Raw genomic sequence first — 25404 nt, 5'->3', positions numbered from 1 at the left:
GATACAGCAACAGCTACCGGGCAGGCTGAGCATCTGAGCCCAGCTGCTGAAGGGATCCACCTTGTACAAGGTGGATGTATGCAAATGTATATATATTATCTCTAGCAGACCTCCATCCTGCTCAGCCAGAGAGGAGCAGGATGAGGCCACTGGTGCTGTGTTTATACAAGTGCTCCGAGTGCCTGATTGTGATCTGTGTGGCCAGCCACATACACGTGTATATGTGGTATACATGTGTGCTCTATGTGTGCTGACTGGGAATACATTTTCAGCCCCACTACTGGTTGCACCTGATGACACGAAGCTGCACCAGGTCCGTTCCCTTTCAGATCTAGCCCAGCATTTTCTCCTAACATAACCCAGGCTGGACTGAGGAAGTTCTCCAGAGCTTCCTTTGCACCAGACTTGTGATTAGACATCACAGCGAATGTTTTTGCTGTTACAGCAGCAGAGCCTGGAGACAAGGGTTGTGGTACTTTCCTCAATAGAGGTTTTTAAGAGAACCCCGGACAGACGACAGCAGTCACTGTAAAATGGGCAAGTTGAAACACTGAGGACACTTCCAGCCCTACATCTCTTATTTCAAATACCCAGATGGTATCTGCCAGCCCTGGCAGATGCTGTACTTGGGATGTTGGTACATGTTACCACCTGTACCACCAGGTCTTACTCTCGTATTGTCTGCTCACAGCAAGACGCCTCTGCCTGGAGCACAGAAAGCAGAAGCTGAACAGTGTGGCTTTTGCTGGTGTTCTTTAGAAAAGGGAAGAGCTGCACAAATACTCCAATCTAGCAGATTATTCAAAGGCATAAATACACTTTGCTCCAGAGGAAACTACTTACTCACTTTAACTTTTGCACGTGCTTAAGGAATACTCCAGCACATACAGAGTATGTAGAAGTTAGAAGTAGACCTGAAGTAGTCCCAACACTGGCTTCAACAATCCTAACTAAAGGCAGAATTTGAAGAAAAAGCAGACGTAGATGAAGAAAACAATTGTTTGAATACTGACGTGCTAGAGGGGAAGTTTGTGGTTTTGCTCTGCCTTAGCTTTAACCTAAAATCCTGCTGGAAGAAAGAGGCTTTCAAAAAGGCAACACCCAACACCGTCACTTCGTTACTTCCCTCTAGAATGAAATGAATGTAAAACGAGAGCCATGGAGAAATTCTCTCTAAAACCTGCCAAGCCCATTTACAGCCCACATGTTTCAGAGGAAAAATTTTAGACCTAACAGTCTTAGACCAACCACTTACATTGTCCTTGAACTGCTGGTAACAGCCAACCCTCCCCAATTGCCTCCATCTCTAACATCCCTCTCTCTGGCTATCGCAGTCTAGGCCGCAGTTTCCTGGCAGGCACACAGGGTCTGGTAGGAGAGTTACAGCTTTGGGATGCCAACTCTCACAGCGGCCTGCCATCAGAAGACGGTCCTTCATCCTGACTGGCACCACTGTACCCTGGAAACAGCCAGGGCAGGCTTTCCTTCCTGGCTTTTAAAAGCCATTTGAATAACACACCTATATCATTTCACATTTATGTCGGCTTGTTTGCCCAGGCTTTCTGATTAAAATCTGGTTTTCCAGCTAGGTGCCAAGGTTGAAGTTGATGTATTCCTATTGAGATCTGGCCAGGCATTGTGTTACAGGTGCCAAACACCTTTACTAAATGCAGTGACAGTTAATAATAAATGACTGCACTTGTAACTGATATACTGTCTCCAGAATTAATACCTGAGTAGAAAGGAAAATTTTATTAAAACATACTCCTGCAAGCTAACTCTGCCAACTCCTGAGTCCACAGCTGTCCTGACTCACGTCATGGTGAGGCTGCTCTCCACATCCTGCAACTCCATACTGGCAGCAAAACCGTTTCACAAAACTCGTAAGACTGTGCAACCTATTGGAAGAAGCTGTATCTAATACATTTCATATTCCACCCAGTGGGGGACTGAATCAGAAGTGCTGTGACGTGCATGTGTGAGCATGAATAATCACTTTGTCCAGTTGCCCTTCTTCCATCTGTAGTCACCCTTTATGGTTCAGATTTGGTCACTAGTCAGAAGAGAAAAAACAAGGCAAATAACACTCCTGAGATGGAGTCCCAGAGACAGAGATGCACAAAGAAACTAGAGTTGTTCTCAATCTGGTTCTTTTTGTTTGTATCCCTGCCATGGGATAAATGATATTATTTCAACGGGGGGGGGGGGGGGGCAGGCAGAGGATGGTCAGAGTGGTGCTGTATATGGCCAGTTTCAATGGCTGGCCATGGGTAAGTGCTTTGCTTGATGCAGCTGTTTTCTACAGGCAACAAACTCCTTTTGGATATACCTATACTGCCAATGCTGAAGCTACCCAGGAAAGAAATGAGCTTGCCTTTGGGCACCCAAAAAAAAATTAAGAGGAAGACATGAAGGGCTCCCGTTTTTATTTTATAAAAATAAGCCATAAAAAACACCACCACCTTACAATGCTGAGTTTCCAGGAAATACTCTGGAGTGAATCAGAGTCTTGTGAAACTTCTGGTGGGTAAATAAACAATTCCACCTAACTGCAGCCTCATCACAGCTATTACTTAACCAAAGGGCTGTGGCTGATTAGTAGATGACTAACGGAAAGAGAGCCACAAACAATCCCAAAAGTTTCTTTGGGGCTTTAATGTGCTAGAAAAATTTTTGAAAGTGAATTTGTACATGGTAGTAGAATAAGAGAAGAATATTTTCAGAGATAACTGTCAATTTATTTGTAGTGAAGTCCATTTTTAGATGAACATTCAGGAGAATGAGCTGTGATATGGAGCTATCAGCAATTGACAGATCCTGTTTTTCCATTGGATCAAACAATATTATTGCTAAAATTCTCATCTGTGCCAGAACACAGACTAGAGAAAATAGCCCTGAGTTAATCCTAACTCAAAGAAAAAAAATGGCATGAAACACCAGTAACTGCTTGCCCTTCCCCCAAAATGCATCTTCCAACGTTGTCTGCTTAACACCCATGTAGGCATTAAATCCATCTGTGTCCCCAGCTTCCCTGAACGACAATAAAGCCAAAGTCTTCACACAGCTAAGCAGCTGAACACTAACTGCTGAGACTCTTTCAAAATACCTCTTTCTTACAAAGACTGTTCTGTGCCGACTCTTACACTTCCAAAAATTGAGAGTTTTCCATGTTCTACCAAGAAAAAAAATAAAAAAAAATTGGAAGACTACGCATCCACACCTGCATTTTGCAGGTAAGCTTTATTAACAGCTAATCACAAGAGGTGTAGCTGACAGGGCAGTGACATGGGAAATGCCAAGTAACCTCAGTGCACTCCATTCCTTTTCTGTGCTGCTCATTTTGTTTTCACTGTCTCACCTACAGAGGTAAGAGGCTCTGTGAGGCACAGCCTCCACCTCATTTGATAGATACAGGAGTGCTTTGCAGGTTAACTTCAATGCCAGGAGTGGCTTTCAAGCCTTTGCTGCAAAACAACTGAATGATGATAAACCACAGCAGAAAAAATGCTCTGAAATATATTTTCAAGTACTGCATCTACCCCTCAGTTACCGTCGTTCTTCCTATAAGCACTCTTCTTCAGAGGGCATAACAAACGCAGAACTGGGCTAGCGAGATGCAGAAAAGCTGTATTTCCAGGCTGTATTCTTAGTTTCTCCCAGAATTTTGCTGGTTGATCTAAAGCAAGCAAATTGCATCCCCTTACCTGACAGTCCTCCCAATTCCACAGAAGGGGAATCTCTTCCACAAAGAACCCTCAGACCTACTGATGACAAATGCAATGTAAGAAGTTGATATTATTACAGCTTCTGTTCTTCTTGTTTGCTGCAGGAAATCCCACACAGATCAGACATCTAGAATGGTGGCTATAACCACATTTTGTATTCAAATATCCATTTAAAACAATACAATATAAAGTACAACATTAAAAAAACTCTTATTTCCTTTCTCTGGCTGCTAAATTAATCTGAAATCCTAGCCCTACAAGGAATGATATGCATGCTTAGTTTTAATCATGAGTAATCCCATTGATAAATGAGAATACTCATACAAGTACATTAAGAAATAAGAGCTTTTGCTGCTAACTGTAATACTAGTAGGCACACGAACAAAGCACATACCCAGCCACCAGCATGTTCTTTTAATATCTTTACAGACTAAACCCAATAGATGATACCTATCTTCCGGTCCACCAAAGGTCACTGCATCCCAGCTCTGTGACAAGCTGGCCTATTTTGAGAATTCCCAAAGCAAAAAGCCAGCACGCCTGCTACAAGCTGCAGTCACCATAAAGATATACCATGGCTGATGAAACCCTGTGTCCATCATTAGCATTTCAACTCATAACACCAGAGGCCTGCCTTACATTCTCTTTAGAGCAAACAACATACACATTGTCTGAAACTGGTCAGATAACTGCAGCTGGCCAGGCAAGTGTATTTTTTGGCTGACTTTCTCTTCCCCTACCCTAGGAAAGTGTTTTCACTCTTCTAAAATAAATTGGTAGTGACTGATTGTTTTATAACTAGATTAAGATGACTTCAAAATTAGATAATGCGTTGCATAACATTGTAATCTTAAAAATGATTCATGCAGTGGCTAGTACCTCTGCCACTTTATCAGTCTACCACTCCTCGGTAGGGCCTGAAAAATGCAATTGAAGCTCTCAATTTCCATTAAAATTTGAAAAAGTACCAATGACAGCAACTGCTTGACTGTGGGGAAAAAAACAGCTCTTGAATTAACAGCAACGACTGAGGTAACTCAAATCCCTCCTAACTTTACAGCCCAGTATTTTTCATGCTATTGACCATCATAGCACTCAAGAAGCGTACAAGCCAGCCATTAGCCTTTTCTCTCATGAATCTGATTTAGCAGTCAAGCAGTCCTGACATGCTACTCTTCTGTTAAAACTAACCCAAGAAACTGAAAAAAACATTTACAGACATATCAGCCACTAGAGGGAGTGTTCGGTACTCCACTTATATCACACTGATTAAAAAAAAAAAAAAAAAGAAGATAATTTTTAATAAGTTTTATACAAAGATTACAGGGATTCTATGAAAGTATATTTCCCACAGTACCTGAACTTCACATTAAGTCTCATGAAAAATTTTATGAGGAACAGTGCTTTGTGTATAACCAGAGACATTTCAAAAGCAAATTCTGCATCTCCTAATTTCTAGGTCTACCCCCATCAAACCCTGAGATTTCTACAAGCAGAGAGGCAGTTTTATATGCCAGGCAGATATCTGAATTACCCAGAAGTTTTGGGTTACCTGTACAGTCAGACAGTTCTGAGCATGCCTAGACCTGAACCTTCAAGTGTGCCAACCCGGAGATTGAAACTATTACAAGAAAACAAGCAAAAGAGTGACCTACAAAATGGTTCCAATTTATAACTGCCTTTTCACAGCCCAACATCACTAGATTCGTTGCTAGACAAAGTCTTCAAACGGACTTAAAAACAGCCATCAAGTTGAGTCCAACCACAAGCAAAAGAGAAGATCCTCCTAGGTTCGACCCTCTCCAACAACTACTAATATTCAAAACACATCTAAAGAGAAATGAATGTCTGTTGCAACTCACAGATAAGATATCTCTGTCTTGTGCATGGCCATGTGTCATGAATACAAAACTAACTATAAATGATAACCTGACTGGATGGTTGGGTCCACACAGTAATGTTATCTGGAGGATACAGGATGGATTGTGCCAGTGTATTGACATTATATACAATATAGCATAGTAGGTTCTAAATACTGTGTTAAATCTCACTGACTTGGGATCAGTGAAGCTGATGGCAGCACCTACAAAACTCATAACCCCCTCCAAAATCTCTGTACAAATATCTATAATTAATGAATTACCTTAAAAAAAAAAAAAAAACTTTACACCTAACAATCCACCTTCAAGAATGTGGAGCAGAACAGTTCTAGTGAAACTGATGGCCTGCCTAGAGGAATATTTTCAATACACAAACCAGTATGGTCATGTAATCAGAACGAAAGAACTCACCCTCCATTTCCTCTGCCAAATAGGTTTACTAAATGCGCACCAGTATTTTACTATAACAACTGTGGCTGAGTAGCTGGATAATATCCTGTTGAAGGCAGGATGGGCAAAACTCTCTAGCTTTGCAACAATTGAAGCAACTACCACAGATGTTCAGGAGCCAGCAATACTCAGGTCACTGTAAGAGGGCAATATACCTTGTAAGAGAGGTAGAAAAAGAACTGGATCATGGAAGCAAGATATTTCCAAAGTGAATAGCTTCTTCTGTAAATACAGACATCTTTCTCTTACACAGATTTTATTGCAGGAAAATGAAGTGGATGTATTTCAGTATTTTGGTGAAAAGATTTAACAGTTACTTTTACAAGAAAAGAGCTCTATTCTCTTTCAAAAGTTCATTTCCTTAACTGCACCATTCCTTTAAGTGGCTAAAGAGGTCACTGAGTTCTAAAAAAAGGCAAGTGGTTGTATTGAACCACTACCATCCTATGCTACCAATGGTAACATAAATGGTATTTTATAATGTAGCAGCAATCCTGCTCATTACTTTCTTCAGCCTTGCAGCTTTTTAAAATTTCAGTTTTAATACCTTCTTTTCTCATTGTCTTCTGTTAGCATAACTTAACAAGCATTTTGAGGTTCTGGTTAAGAAACTCACTGTGTAAGACTAATTTCTAATATTTAAGTCACTCACATTTCAGGCAAGATTGTGGCATCTCTACAAAACGCGTTTCAGACAAATCATGTCATTTTTTGATCATTAGAAAAAGAAAAATACGAGGTATCCTACATTAGTATCATAAACACAACCACTGCACATGTGTATTTATAAGTTGTCACTATTTTACAGACTCCTGCGTAAGGTATCAGAAACTAAACCTCTGCTCTTCCCTCCCATGGTCAGACGCCTGCAGATAAAGAAGGTAATTTAGCCTCAGCAAATCAGAATATGTAACCAATAACTGTCCGCAATGTTAAGTCCTCCCAGTCCACATCCTTGCTTTGGTTAGGATCTAACAGAACAAGGGAAAATGTATAACATTGCAGCCAAACAATGTCTTGTGAGCCAGACTCACAAGGTATTCGACTAACCTGCATTCAGGCTGGATGTTTTTTCCCCTGACCATAGAGATTTTGGTTCCACAGTCTAGAATAGGAATGTTTATTCCAGATGGGCACATAAGCAAAAATAAGGTCATGAAAGGGCTAGAAATTAAATGCAATAATGAGCACACTGTAAAGGAATGTACTTTGAACTTATTTTTGTTCTCACAACTCATGACGAGCCTCATGATGAAGAAGTCCATCTCTGTAGCATGGGAACCCAAAGATGAATGCTGAAGAGTTCAAGACTCATTTAGTAGTTGTTTAACCAAATGAAGCTTAATGGCTACTTCTCCTAGGTTACCAGCACCACCTTCATGCTTCTTTAGGAGCTGGTATCTTAGCAGCACCTAGGATAGGAGGAATTTAGCTCCCATACTTTAAAAACAAGAATAGTTTGTTTCCGATATTATGGGCCATTTGCACCTGGGAAGATATCAGCCAGCTGATGGGGATGGTGCTAAGCTGCTGAGGACTAGCAATTTTTCTGAAAAGTGCTCTCTCAACCTGAGTACATGAAAGGAAGAAAACTGCTGGCCTTGCATTTAGGGGGAAAAAAAGTGCAGCACATTTCCCCGGTGCAAAATTGACCCTCCTTTGTAGCGAGCAGGGAATAAAGACTGTATTCCCTGTTTCTGCCCTCTTGAGAAAGCAGCAACCTTTCTGGTGGAGTCTACCAGGAAAACTGGGTTTGGAGCAATTGTGTTGCCACATTTCCTGTTCAGAGAGCAAGAGGAGAAGGGATGTGAATCTATTTTCTCTCTGACAGAGGACCAGCTGCCATCCAGCCACTCTTGAGTCTCATTTAACAGACCACCTTGTATGTTCTTATGATTATTTTGCTGTGTTTTCGTTGCATCAATATTGCAAATATTATTAGACCAGGTTAGTTGTCACCAAGACCTACCCAGGAAGGACTGGGCTGGCACCACCTGTCAGAATACTGTTATTTTTAAACAGTAATCAGAGTCAGGCAAACGGCCTGTTTATTTTGAAAAGATTTATTCAACAGCCTTTGGTCTCAAGACCTCTTCACAAATGCCAGACACATAAGAACAGATAGTATGCCTTATTTTTGTAAATTCTGGGCTAAATGCAAGGATAGCTATTCTACTTTACAAGGCAAGAAAGTAAATGTAAAATAGATTTCAAAATTGGAGTTTTGCTCAGCTGTTGCCATGTTACAAATTCCAACGAAAAAACGTGTTTTCCAAAGCAACCATTTCCACTAATCACTAGTCTCAATGAATCTAAGACATCTCAGGCCTGTTTTTGAGACCCTGCATCCAAGACTACTCAAACTGCAAATGCAAGTACTGCATAGTTAGGAAAATACATGTCCATTTTTCTTACACTGAATACCAAGAACAGAAGCAGACAAAGTCCATGGTCACTTCCAATGCCAGAACTGTATCAACTCCAGTTTATTCTAACCTCATCATTTAACAATGAATTGTCACTGATTGTCACTGAATTTTATCCTTTTCTGCAAGTTCCTCACAGATTTTTGCCACTAAAGAATCACAGCTTTAGAAGACAGCAGAGGCCAGGAGTTGAATTACCTTCTCCATCTGTATGTTATGAACCTGATTTGACAGGGACAAAACCTCAGTCCTTTACATGTTTGTATCTGTCACTAAGACTAAACACAGAGATTTATACAGACATACTGATTCCACTTCCAGCTGCACACAGTTGTGCTGTGCCTGAGAAAAATTAACTAATTACTCCAAAGACAAGCTCCAGCAAGCCAGTGCAGTCGCTATATTCATCACCAAATAATAGACTAACCAGTCTTCTGTTGCTGATCTGTGCTGGAGCCTGCAAAAGACAGTAAATAGTGACTAAGTGCTGCTCTCCCCAGAAACAGAAAGGTTCACAAGGCTTTACAGCTCTTAGCATGGCTAAAAACATCCATGGCGTTTCAATGAGAATGACTACGGTCTCAACTCTTTCCCTCACATCTTGTACCACTTCTCTCTCTCTCATTTAGGAATTATGTGATTATTTAATAATTCTATATTCTTTCTGGCAGCTTTCATCTGCTCTCACTCACAGAACAAAGGTTGCAGCAAGACGGTAAAGATCCCTTTCTGCCTACACATTTCACTAAGAGGAAAAGCTAATAAACATAGTAACATTACTTGAGCTACTAGAATGGCTTTCTTTATTAACAAGCACAGTACAGCCTTTAATTTGGCATTTAGGATAGTTACTATAACAGAAACTCTAGTTGCCCAAGTGTCCTGGTTCCAGTTAGGACAGAGTTAAGTAGCTCATAGTAGCTGGTAGGGTGCTATGTTTTGGATTAGGATGAGAAGAGCGCTGATAACATGCTGATGTTTTAATTGTTGCAGAGCAGTGTTTACACCAGGCCAAGGACTTTTCGGCTTCTTGCTCTGTCCTGCCAGCGAGCAGGCTGGGGGTGCAGCAGGAGCTGGGAGGGGACAGACCCAGGACAGCTGACCCAAACTGGCCAAAGGGGTATTCCATACCATCTGACGTCATGCTAAACAATATATAGGGGTGGCTGGCCGGGGTGGGGGGGCTGGCTGCTCGGGAATAGGCTGGGCATCGGTCAGCGGGTGGTGAGCAATTGCATTGTGCATCACTTGTTTTCTTACACATTATTATTGTTAATACTATTACCATTATCACTATTATTATTATTATTGTTATTATTATTTTCCTGTCTTAATAAACCGTCTTTATCTCAACTCACAGGCTTCACTTTCCCGTTTCTCTCCCCCCATCCCAGAGAGGGAGGGGGGAGGGTGAGCGAACGGCTGTGTGGTGTTTAGCTGCCAGCCGGGTTAAACCACAACACCAAGCCAGGGTCTTTCTAACTGGCTTATAATGCTATACTAAGGGGGAAAAAAATAGAAACAGAGAGACTTCTTTTATGCTGTTGAACTCATATTGTTAAGGAAAATTCGGTTCTCTTTTACATGGTGGATTCCACTCATCTGGAATAACAGGATTAGCAAATCCATTTCATTATCTTTCCCACTCAGGTGTGTTTTCTGCAGTTTTTTCCAATTAGCACAGTAGAGCTCTGTCTGGGTTGCAAATGTTAGTGTAGGGGATGCTTAAGTTCACATAAAAAAGCCAAAGCTCTTTTTGTTTAGTTGAGAAGAAACAGGTCAAACGTATTTTTATATTTTTATTATAATTGCACTTATTTTATAAGGTTTCCAGGTGCAAGCCCAATAGATTGGCCCAACATGCATAAGAACACTTTCTATGACTCAAGGCTGGCTCCAGATCAGGGGGACAGCGCCTCAGCAACCTTTGATCTACCAATTTATAACAGGGCATGTATACATTCAATGTTTTTCTAACACAGGATTAAGCTGCTAAGTGCCTTGGCTTTCAGACAGTTTTTCTGTAAGCCCCATTCCCTCCCCTTTCAATGAAGTAACCATTTTGATGCCTTATGTTTATACTGTACTTTATTGAGCAAGTCCTTTTACTACAATGAGCACTAACTGCAAGCTTCAGAAAGATAAACGGTTGCCTGAAAATTAGAGCTGATAGAGTTATTCCTGGCCCCATGTATGTTGATGCAACTATATGTCAAACAAAGGAACTTCTCCCCCTGGGTAGTTATTTGCCCACTGCAGACCCCAACACCTACCCAAGCCCTTTCTCTTAGTTTCTCCACTTGTTTCCAGCTTTGGTTTGCTTTTACATCCTGTGCCTGACTGCTGCTTACCTGACCAAGGAGGGCAGCACAGAGAAAATTGCAATGGACCCTATCAGCAATGACGGAAAACACCTACTGACACTTCTTAAAACAAATCTGCACAGAAGTGCATGCAATATATACTCCCCACCAGCCACAGGAAACTTGAGGTGACTTCAGATTTACCATTAAAAAAAAGCCAGTGTGCATTTCATTCTTGCATCTGAAATTCTGATATTCAAGCACAAAATAGGAAGTGATTCCAGTTTTAATTCAAAAACTGGTCAGTTCATTTTTTTGTTCATTTTCACTTGTTTCAATATGAACAGTTAATTTTCAGTACATAGATGAAACGGCTGTTCTTTCATCCAGTTCTCATCTGCTGGGCTTAGTTTCTGAAGCTAATCAATATTGCAGATATCCTTCATTTAAAAGAAAAGCTTGGTTCCTTGATATTTAAAATGACTTATCTCAAAACTGAATGTGGTGCTTTGTTTTTTGTTTATTCTTGAAATGTCTGGTTAGCACCACAATTTGTAAAGTAATAAGGACACTAAAAACCCTGAAAAATAGATTGATTCTCCTCTTTAGCTATATAAAATATGTACAGCCCTTCCTATAAGGATAACACAAACCATACTGCATTGACTTAAACTCCAGTTGCTTCTAAACAGTAACTGAGCTCACTTGCTACAGAAACTGTGAGGTTGGTATTAGAAAAAAGTCTGTTGAGAACATCCATGTGAATTTAGCAGGACAAGTCCAGAATACATTAGCCCTCAAGTATAAGGGAAGTTCCCTGATCCTATAGTAGAAATATTAATCATTAATATTTTAAATACTTAAATATTTAAAATACCAGTTATGGAATGTCTAAGATTCATCCACTGCCTGTGACAATAGTTTTAGTAAGACTTTAACTAAGGCTTTGTTATATTTCCTATTCATTTTTAACTTTAGCAAACAAGTGTTTGCTAAACATTTGTTCAGTTAACAAACTTTAACTTAAGTCTTTTGGCATTTTGAAGGAAGTTTCATGCTGTCAGTTTCCAACCAAAACAATACAATACCCTGATTAATGAAGTTTTGATATAGAGCACTATTAGTTTTATTTCACCAACTTGTGTATTTGCTTAGAATATATTATTAGTTCTTAACATAAAAATCTGTGAAGGATATTTAGCTAACTTGGTCTCCTTTTAGTTATCTGAGGATAGTTTTAAACATTTAACTATTGCTCTTCATTTTGTGAAGACTAAACTTCAGGTTGGATTTGTATTATTGAAACAGATTTGTCTTTATTTGCCCATTATTCACACAAATGACAGAAAGACTCTCAAGAACTATGTTATTGATTTTTGGCATGGTGTCATTCTGTGTTAGCAACTGGAGTCAGAGAACTAACAGCTGAATGACTATCTTCAATCCAGGAAAATTAATTTGGCAAACCAATGGAAGGAGTTTGATAAAAATGATTTCACACAAAGTCAGTTCAATAAACTGCTGCCCTAATTAACACTAGCTTGATTTTTTGAACAACCTCCAACGCAGAAGTTCAGCATGATGCCAGGAAAGTTATATAAAGGCTGAGCCTCTCTTTCTGTGAGTAGACTGAGCTACAATGCATGGCTTGATTGTTGTTTTTGTTTGGTTGGTCTTTTTTGTTAAGATAGAGGTAAGTGACAGACGTGGCTAGAGGATAAAGTAATATTAATAAAGTGCCAACTTTACACGTGGATTCTATAATGTATCTGAGAAGATGAGAATCGCTGTTTTCCCACCAAAGGTGGTCTGGAATATGGCCCCATCCATCACATTCTTTTCAACACAGGAGAATATCATCTCCACACAGGTGACCTAAGGTAGAGCAAGGGCATGGGGCTGCTGTTTCCAAAGGGGGTATCAGACACCTGCAGTAACCACGGATTTTAATGGGGTTTGCAGGAAGCTGAGCACTCCTGCAAACAAGCCCAGCAGACACCTTGTAGAAGAGGCTTGGAGTGGACTCTTGCTCGTTCACCACACAGTGCTCCAGCCACGCTGCTATGCTACTTGGCTACTTCCATATCATTTATAAGCTAATTCTCTGCTTCAGCACAGCTTGGGCGTTTTTCCAAAGAAAGGGCTTTTCTCTTCTCCTCTCTCTGCTCCCCCCACTCCAGGTGCTGGCCTGCCCACCCTGCATGGGGGGATCTGGGCAGCACCTGGGGACACCCAGGCTCGCAGGAACCCCCAACAGGAGGGGGAAACTGGTGGCAAGCCATCTTCGGGAGGGCAGAAGGGGGAGTGAGAAAACTACAGCGATGCTTCCAGACCCTAATTACTGTTAGCAGGGATTAAGTAATAGTCACTAACCTCTTCCATTCACAGAGGAGAAATGTGATCCTGCTTAATTCTCCTCCGCTCCCTGCAGCTCCTTCTTACACAACGCCCTGCAGCAGCAGCAGCATATCAATGCCCTGCTCGCCCTGCCATGGCTGCGGCAACACCCCCTGCGCCAGGAACCCAATAAGGGCGCTATAGGGGCGGGATATCGCCGCATGCAGCTGCAGCACCAGAAAGGCTGCTGCAGGCAGGCAGGCAGCCCAGGAGCTTTAGCCTCACCCGGAAAATAACGAGAAAGCAGCACCTGGCTAGCGAGGGGCAGCCATCTCATCCCCCTGGGGACCTGGAGAAGACCCTGGGTAAGAAGCCCAGGCTGCGGTTAAGACCCTGGTTAAGTCGCAGCCAAGCACTACCCAGAGCCCAGCTGTGCAGAGGCTGGTACATCAGCCCTGTTGTCCACCCAGCTGCACCCACAGGGATTACGGTGCAGGCTGAGTCTTTGCTCAGGGAAATGGGGGGTCTTGGCAGTGCCAAGCCTCCCTGACGGAAAAGCAATCACATCAGCCTGTGCTTGGCTTCGCCCAAGCAGGCTGCACACACAAAGTAGCTGCTGGGACAGCCCAAGCGTAACACGAGCTCTTACGCAGGGCTATTTTCCCTGCTTCCTGTAGAAATTGCTTCCAGGGCTGCAATGCACCATGCTTTAGCACCAGCTTTTCCTTGGAGAAATGCTTTTTACCTAGCTCTTACTGCCAGCCTCTTTACAACCCCCTCAACTTGTGCTTCTTATCTACAAGCCACATGGCTTTCAGCTGCTTCATTTGGGGGCTTGGAAGATAAAACTCTGGGTGGGTGCAGCTGTTTTCCTGGAGGCCAGTAGTTCCTGCAATAAACAGAATATGAAACACACAGTGTGAATTCCACAGCTCATGCTATACCGTGCTGATGTTGGGCATTCACAGACCATGACAGCACCTGAAACCATGTCAAATTCAGACTGCAGGTACAAAGGATCCACTTTTGTAGTCATTGCTTCAGATGTAAAGTAGAAATAACTCCAGAGAAATCTGTAACAATATCTTTTCCACCTAAGTGTGTTCTATTCAACCTGTTTCCAGAAAATCTTCTGGAATTTCTGGAATATTTCTTTTACATATGTCGTGCATATGTAAGTAGTAACAACATAAATAGTCTGTCTTTTCTCTAGGGCTTAAAAATTAATTGCAGCTATAGATCCTGTAATTTATTCTAAAAATCTGCAGGATGGGATTGTAAGGTTATGGGATACACCATTCTTTTAATCTTTTCTCACTTATTTCTTCTGACCAGTTAACTTCCCTACCAGCAAGTAGTCAGGAAATCAGTTAGCCTCCTTACAGCCACACTTGCTTTTCTATAGTCATGTTTTCTGTGCCACTTACAGAGCTATAACACAGGCAAGACAGCCACGGTCTAACATAACTTAATCTGAACACAGGTTTTATACTGATATAACTATGCTGGATGTTTCAAAAATGTCACACAGTGTTTCAAAATTCTTTCCTCCCCCTCTCAAACGCTTTGTAGTACCAGAGGCTAAAGCACGGATCTATGTAATCAGCAGCTCTAATTACAGTCATTACACAACTGCAATAAGGAGGAGCTCCAGAGTGTGACTAAAGAATTACATAGAAGACTAATGAGCAGCAGGAAGTTTAAAGTGCAAAGCATGAATGAAGGTCAGCAACATGTGTTGTTTTGCATATAGAAGGACTGTCAGGCCAGGATATATGGCATTTAAAGGTATCCAACATGAGTTCAACATATGGGACTGCTAATGAGTAGCATGTGACTGTATGCTTAGCAAAAAATAATGAATCAATTAGCACATGATAGGAAACCATAACAAATAGCAGAATGTATGAAATAATGCATATGGGATTGATTAGAGGCAGATGCATCTCCATCTTCAGATTCAGAAAGAGTGCTATCAATTGTACAACCATGTGTTCTACAGGATCCAGAACCTGTTTGATCTCATAATTAACCTTATAAAAAAAGAAAAATCCCCACTTTTCAGATGGATCAGCTTCCAAAACAAGGGTGGGAGTGGCAACATGCAGCCAAACAGAAGGGCAGAGCTGCCTCTTTCCAGCATGCTGTAAATTTAGGTTAGCTTAAACTTGTCGGTCAACTATGCTTTTTGGCACCACTGCTTGCTGTTTGATCCCTGCAAACAGCCTCAAGCTTGGTCTGCCATAGGTTTGTTTATTTATGCAGGTGGCTAGATAACAAATCGAACACTTAACTCCAAACCTGGGCAAGATCAGAGTGCTGGGGAGCTGTTCCTTTGGAGAGGAACAAGACATGGACTCCAGAGCAGCCATTTGTGGCTGTGAGATGAGCAGCCACCACGGCAAGAGAAGCTGGGGTCCCTAGGATGGTGACTGTAGACAGGGGGAAACACTGACTTTGGAAGCAGCAGCAAATAGTGCCCTGTCTGAAGCAGTCCGTTCCTCTATTGGTATGAAAATGGCAAAGAAAGTATCTGTAAGTAATGAAGATCTTTCAATACAAATAAAACTTCAACAAAATTGGATGGATGTTGTACAGCTTTCGTGATGGCAAACTGACAAGGAGAAGGCTTGCAGATGTACTTAGGTCTATTACATAAGCATAGCTGAGAACTGTAGACAAGCTTTTGGCATGAAAATCATTTTTCAGGTCTGAAATGTATAAAACAGATTCTTTTTAGAGAGTAATTAGGTATGTTGGAGTCAGACCACCGCTGAATGTAAAGGTAACAGATTCCCACAAAGAACTGATGTCGGTTGAGAGGCACAAGAGACGTGAGGAAAGAAAGAGGGTTAAAAAGCCTGCAGCTTTGCAGACAAAACGGTCTCCTAACAGGCCTTCTTATTTGCACAAGCATAGGATGATTTCCCACTGGTACGGGCTGCCACCCCCCTTCTAGTTCTCCTGTATTTCTCACTGGATTTTTTGTTGTATTTGCACATTGCTTTGTTTTGCTGTTTGTCTTTTTGTGCCCCCCACTCTCACCTGCCACAGACCCAAGAGTGTTACATGCCCTAGCAAGTAGCAGATGCATTTACTAACTTTGCTACAACCTAGCAGTTTTTCCACTTGTCAATTTTTTTGTCAGGAACACCTAAACAATGCAAAACAAAATAATCGTCACTGTGATGATATGACTTGTCTGGTAACTAGTTGAAGTCCTCGAAGGGAAAAACTAAGTGTTTTTGTGAGAATTCAATAGCAGCTACTATTTCACTAGTATGGCAAGCCAAAACATGTAAATAAGTTGAAAACTATTTGGATGAGAAAAAAACAGCACTGAGAAGAGTGTTCAATTCAGCTCCTCAGTCAGGAAAAGCAATGCAGTGTATTATCAAAGCATGTATGACACAGTGAGAAATAACAGGACGACACACTGAAATTATGGGTACAGTCACCATTTAATTTCAGATGAATCAAGGCTATTGTGAGACAACACTCAGGATCCTGTAATCTAGCAATAAACACACTTTACAAATGCTACAGCCTAAGTGCTGGTCTGTTACAGCCCTAGAAAGCCTGCTAAATAAACTGACAGGGGCATCAGTTTGTGGTACAATAATGAGGGATACATTTGGAATGAAAAGATAACAGTAATTAAGTATGCATCTCAGTTTATGGAATCTGATCAAATTAGATGCAAACAATTTTGCATCTAAATTTTCTAGACTGTTGAAAAGACAAAGAAATAGTTTGTTGTTGGTAGTGTTTTTTTAATTTCATTTTAATATATAGGGGTGCTTTTCTGGTATCCTTTGTTTTGGGACTTGGCCTGGGAAAATAAAGCACCAGAAAAAAAGAGCAACTTCCATAACAAGGCAGAAAGTTCTGGCGTGTTTTGGATTATTACTTCTGAGTTGACAGGATTTAGGATCTTTCAAGGCCTGCGCTTTGTCATGACAGCTGTCTTTACACAGGTTTGCAGGACGGCTGTCACTCTCTGCCTGCACTACATACCTTGCTGCCCTTCACGAGGCAGCTGGGGGGGACACTTAAAAATGCAGTATTTTAGCCACATGCCCACAGACAACTAAATCCTCTTTTCTGCCTGTCACCTGATACAGAATGTAAGCAAGGCTCCCCTCCAACCACAACAACCCCCTCACGCCCAGTTCACCCCCACAGCCAAGGTCAGGGTAGCGGGACACCCGCCACTCCCGCCGAAAAGGACATAGACCGAGGAAACCCCCAATCCTGCCCCAAAGGAGAGGGGAGAAGAACGCCCCCAAACCACCCCCTTGTTTAAACACAGCGGCGGACACAGCTTCGCCTCCCCCTCTCCTCAGCCGCCCGCAGCGCCCCCTGGCAGCATCGCAGGCCGCGGCAATGGCGGCCCCCACGGCCCAGGCGTGAACCCGCCCGCCCGCCGCTGCCGTGAGTGATGTGCCGCTGTGATGGCGGCCGGGGCAGGGGGGCACAAAATGGCGACAGGGAGGGAGCGCGGGGTGGCTGTCCGCGGAGGGGGACCCCAGGCTGTGTGTGGGGGATTGGGAATAAAGCACACAGACATTTGTAAAGGTGGCGGGGTGAGATCGGGGTGGCACCCCGAGGGGGGGAAGCAACGGGCTGGTACCCCGGGGGGGAAGCAGTGCAGGAGGTGGCTGCATGCCTGGTGAGCAAGGAGTCTAGGACACGAAAGGGGATGAACGACTGCAGTAATATACACAGTCTCAGTGCAATTAGCAGGACAGTGTTAATGGTAATTATATTTTAAGTACATATTGCCTGGTTTTAGATGCGAGGCAAATTCATCTAGGGAGCTGCACTTAAACCAATGAAAAAACAATTCAGGTTGCTGTGAAGAAGATTCGGGGACAGGTCTCCCCTAACAGTAGCTTCACCCACTTAAATAACCTTTTCCAGGGGGCAGTGCTGCCCAGGGACACCAGCGTGCACTGCCAGCTCCAATGCAGGTGGGTTTGGGGTGGAGGAGGCAGGGGGTGCCCCACTGCTGCCCCATGGGACCAGCACTCAGTCCCTGCGATGTTAAAACAGGCACGGACCCACAATACCGTGTGCTGCAGGAAAGATAATGGCAGAAGCGCAGCTAGAAGAAATTTGAAGAATTAAAGCAGACAAAGCAGATCAGTTACTGTGTCATCCACCCACAAGGAAAACTATAGTCAAATTTGCCTTTTGATTCTACTACAACTTGAATGAGTATTCCTAAGCATATTTTAATGTTTTTATAACACCATGATGAAAAGGAATTACTATCTTTCCTTAAAAATCAAAGCCCTCCAGTTAAGATTGATCATCCTTAAATGAGACAAGGTCTGTCTGTGTCTCACCCCCAGTCCCTTCTTACTGAAGCTAACTCCTCCTGCCTCCCAGTGCGGTTGGTTTTAAGTTATTTACTTCCAAGTGAACTCGTGAAGCACGAGAGCATGTAGCATAGGGTGCAAAAGTTGGCTGGATTGCTTATTCTAGTGCCGTTTTTTGATAAACCGAAGCATTGACACGAGAGTGAGCCTGCCCCCTTAGGCGACTTTCACATGCTGGAGCAATAGCAGGCTGTGACAGCAAGATGGCCCTATTCCACTGCCCTGCTGCACATCGTGCTGTACGTCTTGTATCGGGTTTGGGCATCCGCTGGCTTTTTAAAAGTTGGTTTTCCAGTGTATCACAGCTTTCTGGGCATGACATACCCCTCCAGCTGCCCCCCCCACGGGGCAAGAGCACCCCTTTCAGCAAAGGGTTAGAGCTGCACTTCGATACAGTATTAATATACACAGTATTAATATACACAGTCTGTTTTGACATGCTTCAACTGAAATTTGAGCAGTAAACTAGTTTCATTGCCTGCAGTAGCCCATGTTAAAGGTTCTTAAATGTGACTGGGGTGTGGTAGAAAAAGATGCATGCATGTTGACGAGAGATAAAGTACTGTCCTTTTGGCAGTGTAGTGCTTAGAGATCACTTTGTCTCAGTTAAGACTTGAAAAGAATTACTGGCTTTCACTATCTTAACTTTTCTTTGCATTTACTTTGTGTGTTCAACGGAATTTGGCTGGTTTAGGATATTTCAGCAACCCAAATTATTGTTATCTTAAACAAACAATGCAGCAGTTCAAGTTGTTGCATTTATTCCCCTAAGGAAGAAAGGAATTGCATGGAGGGAGTAGGGCAGGAAGTGAAGAGGTTAGTCAAAACTTAGTGTCTTTTTGTTACATGAGCTTTAATTTGGACTTCTGTAAATTGAATGAAAAAACATGGAGAATAGAGATAAGGAGCTTTCAGGATTAGAAAAATAAAACCCAAACCCTTCATTACTATGTTACAGCTTTTTCTAAGTAGTACTTTGCTTTAGCAGTTCTGAAGTTAATGAAGTGTGCATGGATTATTGCTGCATGTATTTTACTTCAAAGCTGGTTATTCCCTAGAAGTCAGAGGCTTTGCATGTCTGTTGACATAGAAAAGTGGCTGAGAAAGTACTAATACAAAACTTCTGGGTTTTGACATAATGCCAGAGGAGCAAAAAAGCAAGATACATGCTTAACTTTGCAGATCTGACCACAGCATAAGATAAAGAAGAAGAGTTGATGCTGGGTTGTTTTTGCTACAGTTAAGGTAGCTTTTACTGTCGCTGCTTACACAAAGGGAGAGGCACACACATGCCCTCCCCAACAACATGGCTGTTCCCGCACTTGGCCTTTTGTTTATACCTGGCACAGTCTAGAAGGCACAGGTGAATATGACTGATCTGGTGAACACCAGAGCTCCACTCAAGCATTATTTCACAACAGGTTCTCTTATTTTCTCAGACTACCTTACCTAGGAAGTCTGCAGGACAGCCTTTAGAGCAGCTCTGAGAATCATTTGGTGGCAGCCCTACTTGTGGTTGTTCTGAGAATTGTACCTGATCTTGAGATACTGATCTGAAGGACGCCTACTTTTGCACTGAGACACCTCGCCACTTGTCCAACTCTCAGCTGCAGAAGTACCACAGAAGCTAAAGTCAACAACTGATGTGCATGAACACAATATGCCTACATATTCAAGCTGGGGGAAGAGCAAAGAGAGGAAAAAAGGAACTTAGATGGGTTCTTCCATTTGCCTGTAGAGCTGTTTGTGACTCAGTCTAGAATTTAGAGCTGTGATTTTGCATAGCTGGGGAGGTTGCAGAAAAAAAGCCTGTATTGTTTCTCAGTTTCTGTAAGTAAGCAGCAGTTACAGGACCATAAAGCTAACGTGGGAGGTAACCTCTTGATGATATGGTCTTATATTTGTCTGCTCAGCATATCATAAGGATTATAAATGGTTTGACAGTATACTTCTGGAAAACTACCTGATACACAAGAGAACTTGAAATTTTACAAACGGTTGTCAGTTCAGTGTTACATCTTAGTATTTTCCCTGTTGTGAAATACTTGAAAAAGACATCAACTACTTGCTTTTAAGCGTATTACAGGAATGCTTTCTGATATCAGAGCATCTACAGTTAGACAATAGATTACTTTTATGTATTGGGGAGGATAGAGATGTTTTTCTTTAAAAAACTGTACAGCAGTAACAACGGTTATATTTAAACCCTTGTCACCTCCAGGGAGGGCAGGGTAATTTGCTTGTCTTTGTATTTACATATTTTCATTAAATCATTGTACAGCATACCTAAAGCTAAAACTACATAGTCCTTGTTTCTGGAAATGTCTCAGAATACTTTGCATATGCTTTGTGTATAGCAGATAATGTGGTGGGTTTTTTCCCCCTTCCCCAGTATTTTCACTCATCCCCCCAAAAAAAGTTGTTCTTGTGCTTAATCACTACAATATACATAGTAAGGCTAATTATGCTTTAGCTAAAAATGTTTTCTGCCATCTTGTTATAGGGCCTCTCACAGATCAAACTAGAGACACACGAATAGTGAATGTTTTCATTTTTCACATATCTAGCTGTATCTGCTTTGAAGAACAGCATTGTAAGCTTCTCCCATTATTAACTAACAGAGATAGAAATCTTCCACATCCCTGCGTGCCATGCTCCAGATGCAGATTAACGTCATTAATGCCAGCAGCAGTCTCCTAGTCTGTCTGGCAGGTGTTGATCTATATTTTAGACCTAGTGTAGATGCTCATTTTGATTATGCTAAATGAGCTGGAACCAGGAGCGTGCTCTTGAAGCAATATCTGTCCAGCACTTTGGCTTGACCTTGAAGTCTTCAGATAGACCACCAGAAGCTGCACCTCAGCAACATGTGTGCCCCCATACCCACCCACTCATGGGTGGGAGAGCTCACAAGAGCAGGCAAGAGCTAGTCCAAACTGACCACACATGACCTATATAGTGGGATACAGTGACCTATATAGAGCCCTCAGCATCAGATATTCTGATTTACAAACCTGTACTATTTCCTGAGGTAGATACAGCCAGCAGTAATTATAAGAGATCAGTCTAGTGTTAAGCTAATTAGGAACGGATCTATTTGAACTCTCCCTGAAGGAAGGCCCATATGGGAATACCCATTGGGATGTTTGATCCACGAGATCTCTGACATTTCCAAACATCTTTAGGACAAAAAGGACTAGCCTCAAGTTGTGCCAGGGGAGGTTCAGTTTGGAAATTAGGAGACATTTCTTCTCAGAAAGAGCAGTCAGGCACTGGAACAGGTTGCCCAGGGAGGTGGTGGAGTCACCGTCCCTGGGGGTGTTCAAGGAGAGGTTGGATGTGGTGCTTAGGGACATGGTTTAGTGGGCGATATTGGTGGTAGGGGGATGGTTGGACCAGATGATCTTGGAGGCCTTTTCCAACCTTCATGATTCTGTAATCTTAGGCCAGTCCTTCCCAGTCTTAGCCCTCTGCAACTGTTTGCATGGTGTTGGTGAATGCCACAAATTGAAGGTGTAAACAAGGGTTGGTAGACCAAGAGTTAGACTGCTTGAAAAGACAGGCTCATCTAAACAACATTTGGTTAAAAGTAACATGAAAAATTATTCACCTGAGGGTGGGAAATGTATGTAGGGTATTTATGAGCTGGGAGAAGAGAAAGTGCTCAGGAATGAAGAGACATTTGTAAACACAGGGTGAGTAGACTGTTTAACAAGATTTCCTGTGGCAGGTTATAGGTGGAAGGAATGCAAGTCTTGTCAGAGAAAAACTGACAAGAAAACAAGGATTTGTGTCCTGTTTGTGGCGTAGGAGAATTGTGAAAGCAACATTAACATTAAAACCAGGCACAGAAATGTTGTAACTTAGAGAGCTGCAAGGATCGACTCTTTTGGAAAGCATATATGAAAAGCGTGGTAGGGAGAGCAATAAGGCTCAATTAGATGTGCTTAGAGGTAATGCAGCTCCTCTCCATATAGATACTGGTGGTTTTTTTTGTTTGGTTGGTTTTGACAGAGATCACTACTGGGATGCTCTTCAACCTACTAGTGAGGGGGGAGAGTATGAACCAGTACAAGAAAGCCAGGGCTAACCAGGTAAAGAGTCAGGGATAATGTAGATGGACTCAGTGAGGAGAACAAGCCATGAAATATCTTTTTGTTAAGTCTTAAGGGAGGAAAAGGTGTTGTCTTAAAAATCCTGTGTATTGTTAGCTCAATGTGGATGGTATCACTAAATCTTTGACTCACATACAACACATTGATCTCTTATATCATTCTTTTGGCCTCTCCTCTGAATGAGCTCCCTGCAAAGCACAAGTAAGGGTCTTTGGAGGGGCTTTCCCTGAAAGCAGTCTTGCCAAGCAAGAGAATCATTTTTCCTCTATGCTGCCTTCCCACTATTATCACCAGCCCTAGTAAAAGGTAGACAGCAGAGAAACATTTGTCATGTTTGATGGGACTGGTTGCCCAGCAAGTATGTTATTAATGAGCATTCAGAGGAAAAAGACAGCTTATCTGTCTAAAGAAGTGCCATGGCACTGTTTTCACTTGACTCCAAATACCAGTCATTTAACTTGTAGTGAATAAAAGCTGTAGGCTGGATTTCTGCCTTGGCCCTTTATTTCCACCTTGGAATTCAGAGGGCTGCAACATGGTCTAGGTCATATGCCAAACCAGTTTGACTATTGAGTTTAGATGGAAGAATGATGTTGCTTATTCCACTAGGACTGGAAAGCAACTATCAGCACATATAACTACAACACAAGCTGCTGTAAGAAGCTTGTGAAAACCTTCTGTTAAATAGAAAGCAGAGAACTGCACACAAGTTATTAGAGCTGCAGTTATCTAAGTTTAATTTTGGCATCTAGGAACATTTCCTTGGGTTTTACAGAAGATGTACATTAGTGGATACAGCTATACAAGCACACAGGGAGAAAATTAAAAACCTACATGCTTCAGAGCCTGTAGTACAGCTATAAAGATGCAGCATGTTAGCACAAGCACATAGTGCATAATATTAGGGATTTTTTTATCGTTACATTTGGTCTAGACAAAAGCACAGTCACAATGCTGCTTTAGAAGTGCTAGCTTGCTGTCGTACAACATTTCTACATGTGGCATAACTGGTAAAGCCTATATTAAGAGATTATTTACAATAAGCAGTGCTTCTAGGATTCCCTGGGCAGTATAGGAATACATTGAGAGATACTCAGCAGAAGCCATAACACACCATTTGTACAAAAAAAACACGTAAGTAACAGCTTACTAATAGCCCCATATAGAATAAATAACAAGCCTCATTCCTTTAAAAATTAAAACAAAAATAAAAACTTTGTTTCATAGCACAATCAGTCTCATACCTAAGGGCTATGTAGACTCTGGTTGTAAAATAACTCCTCTCAATGCAGGAAGATGTTCTTTTAATTCCTACTGCCTCTTACCTGCTACTATTTATAGCATTTCTCCTTCAAGCTTCCCAGGTGTAAGGCTTCCAGGTGGAAATTGTGCTCTTTAACTCTCCTTCCCTTACCCTGAAGTGGTGGGGTATATGTCTGTCCTGCTAGGCTTGAAGGAGTAATTCTGAAATACAAATGTTCCATATTTTGCTTAAAAAAATCCAACAACAACAACAAAACACGTTGTTTGAATTTACATTGCCTCATTTTCCCCACTGTCAGAAATTCCACAGGCTTTGGAGTAAATGAACTGAAGCCTATGGTCGTATATGGGTTACAGCCACTGTTACACATAGGGTGTTTTCTTCCCCCCCTTCATTACAAAATATATGGTGATCTCCACCCTGCTTCCATTTAATCAGAGTTTTGCCACCAACTTAAATAGGTAGCTCAGATCCAAATTCATTAACAGAATGGAAAGATTTACTCTAAATGTGGGATGTAGTAGAAAGATGATTTGGAGTTACTTTTACATGGTAAGCATGCCCTAGCTTGATGAGGCTGTTTCTTGAACCTAAGCTGTAAACAAACAGCCACACAAAGTTGCAAACCGGTGTATGGGATGCTGGATACATGTCTTAGAAATTATGAGAGAAGCTAATCCTAAAATACAATCTTCACCTCACTGAAGTTGGTGAAAACATTTTCCATGTATTTGACTGGTGTCAGGATTTTTGCTAGGTACTTACTCTTTTACTTTACAGGAATTAATAATGCACACTCTGAAAAGTGTTTCAGCACTCTTTCTCCTCAGTTCTTCCTGTTCCTCAGTGATAAACTGAGTCTTAAAACACTTTCCTAAACCTTCCTCATATCCATGTCCCTTTTTAAATGAGAAACTCAGTAGATATCCCTCCAGCATTCTGCTTGAGCAACACCATTGGCATCACTTTCACACTGTTAGTCATAATACACACTGGTATGATGTCTTCAATGAGAATTTCAAAGCACTTAGTAAATATTAATTAAGTATTGCGTCTCTGTGAGGTACGTAAGTAATTAATTTTATAAGCCAACGCCATATAAAGGAGAGAGAAGGGTGGATTCTCACATTAGTGCATAGCCTCTTATTCGTTTACAGTTATTTTCTTCACGGGTGTCTAGACTTGAAATAAGTTCCCAATGCAGGTTTTGTAATGGCCCCAGCAACAGGAATATTTGTGAAGCTGAACTGCAAGACACCTCTCACATTTCCATTATGTGAAAGCATGTCACTTCAACTTTGTAGTAAGATGGAGTTACGGTAAATCAAGGCACTAGAGAAGACAGGTGAAGAATTTAAGACTTGAGCTTCAGCCCTGCCTTCAGTTCTTAATGACAGATGTTCCTAAACTTCTGTTGCCCCATGTTTGTTTTTCTACAGGTAGAGAAGAACTTTCTGGATGTTGCAGGCTTCTTTTTCCCGTACACATTTACTATTTCTGCCTGGAAATCAAATTTAGGT

At 41.8% G+C, this 25404-nt stretch overlaps 2 protein-coding genes across 4 annotated transcripts in view; one reads left to right on the top strand and one right to left on the bottom strand.

Annotated features, from left to right (window-relative positions):
• Positions 1 to 13314, bottom strand: part of BLVRA (biliverdin reductase A) — a 32234-nt gene extending 18920 nt beyond the window's left edge. The window contains exon 1 of one of the 2 annotated variants that reach the window (XM_083823123.1): positions 13158 to 13314. In XM_083823123.1, coding sequence (XP_083679249.1) covers positions 13158 to 13166 — 9 coding nt within the window. In that variant the 5' untranslated portion in view covers positions 13167 to 13314. Of the gene's footprint in view, positions 1 to 3704; positions 3757 to 13157 lie in introns of those variants that run through there. The other variant, XM_083823124.1, reaches the window with a different exon arrangement.
• A 4085-nt stretch (positions 13315 to 17399) lies between these two features.
• The window catches only part of COA1 (cytochrome c oxidase assembly factor 1), a 52718-nt gene continuing 44713 nt past the window's right edge, over positions 17400 to 25404 (top strand). The window contains exon 1 of one of the 2 annotated variants that reach the window (XM_083823129.1): positions 17400 to 17555. Coding sequence is in view for 1 of the 2 variants with exons in the window: in XM_083823125.1 (XP_083679251.1) it covers positions 25275 to 25402 (128 nt within the window). In the remaining variant the exon portion in view is untranslated. Of the gene's footprint in view, positions 17556 to 25144; positions 25403 to 25404 lie in introns of those variants that run through there. The other variant, XM_083823125.1, reaches the window with a different exon arrangement.

This window comes from Anser anser, assembly GCF_964211835.1.
Source record: "Anser anser genome assembly, chromosome: 2".
NCBI classification, from domain to species: domain Eukaryota; kingdom Metazoa; phylum Chordata; class Aves; order Anseriformes; family Anatidae; genus Anser; species Anser anser.
Note: the sequence above shows the minus strand (reverse complement) of the source record. Positions and strands in the feature narration are given on the sequence as shown.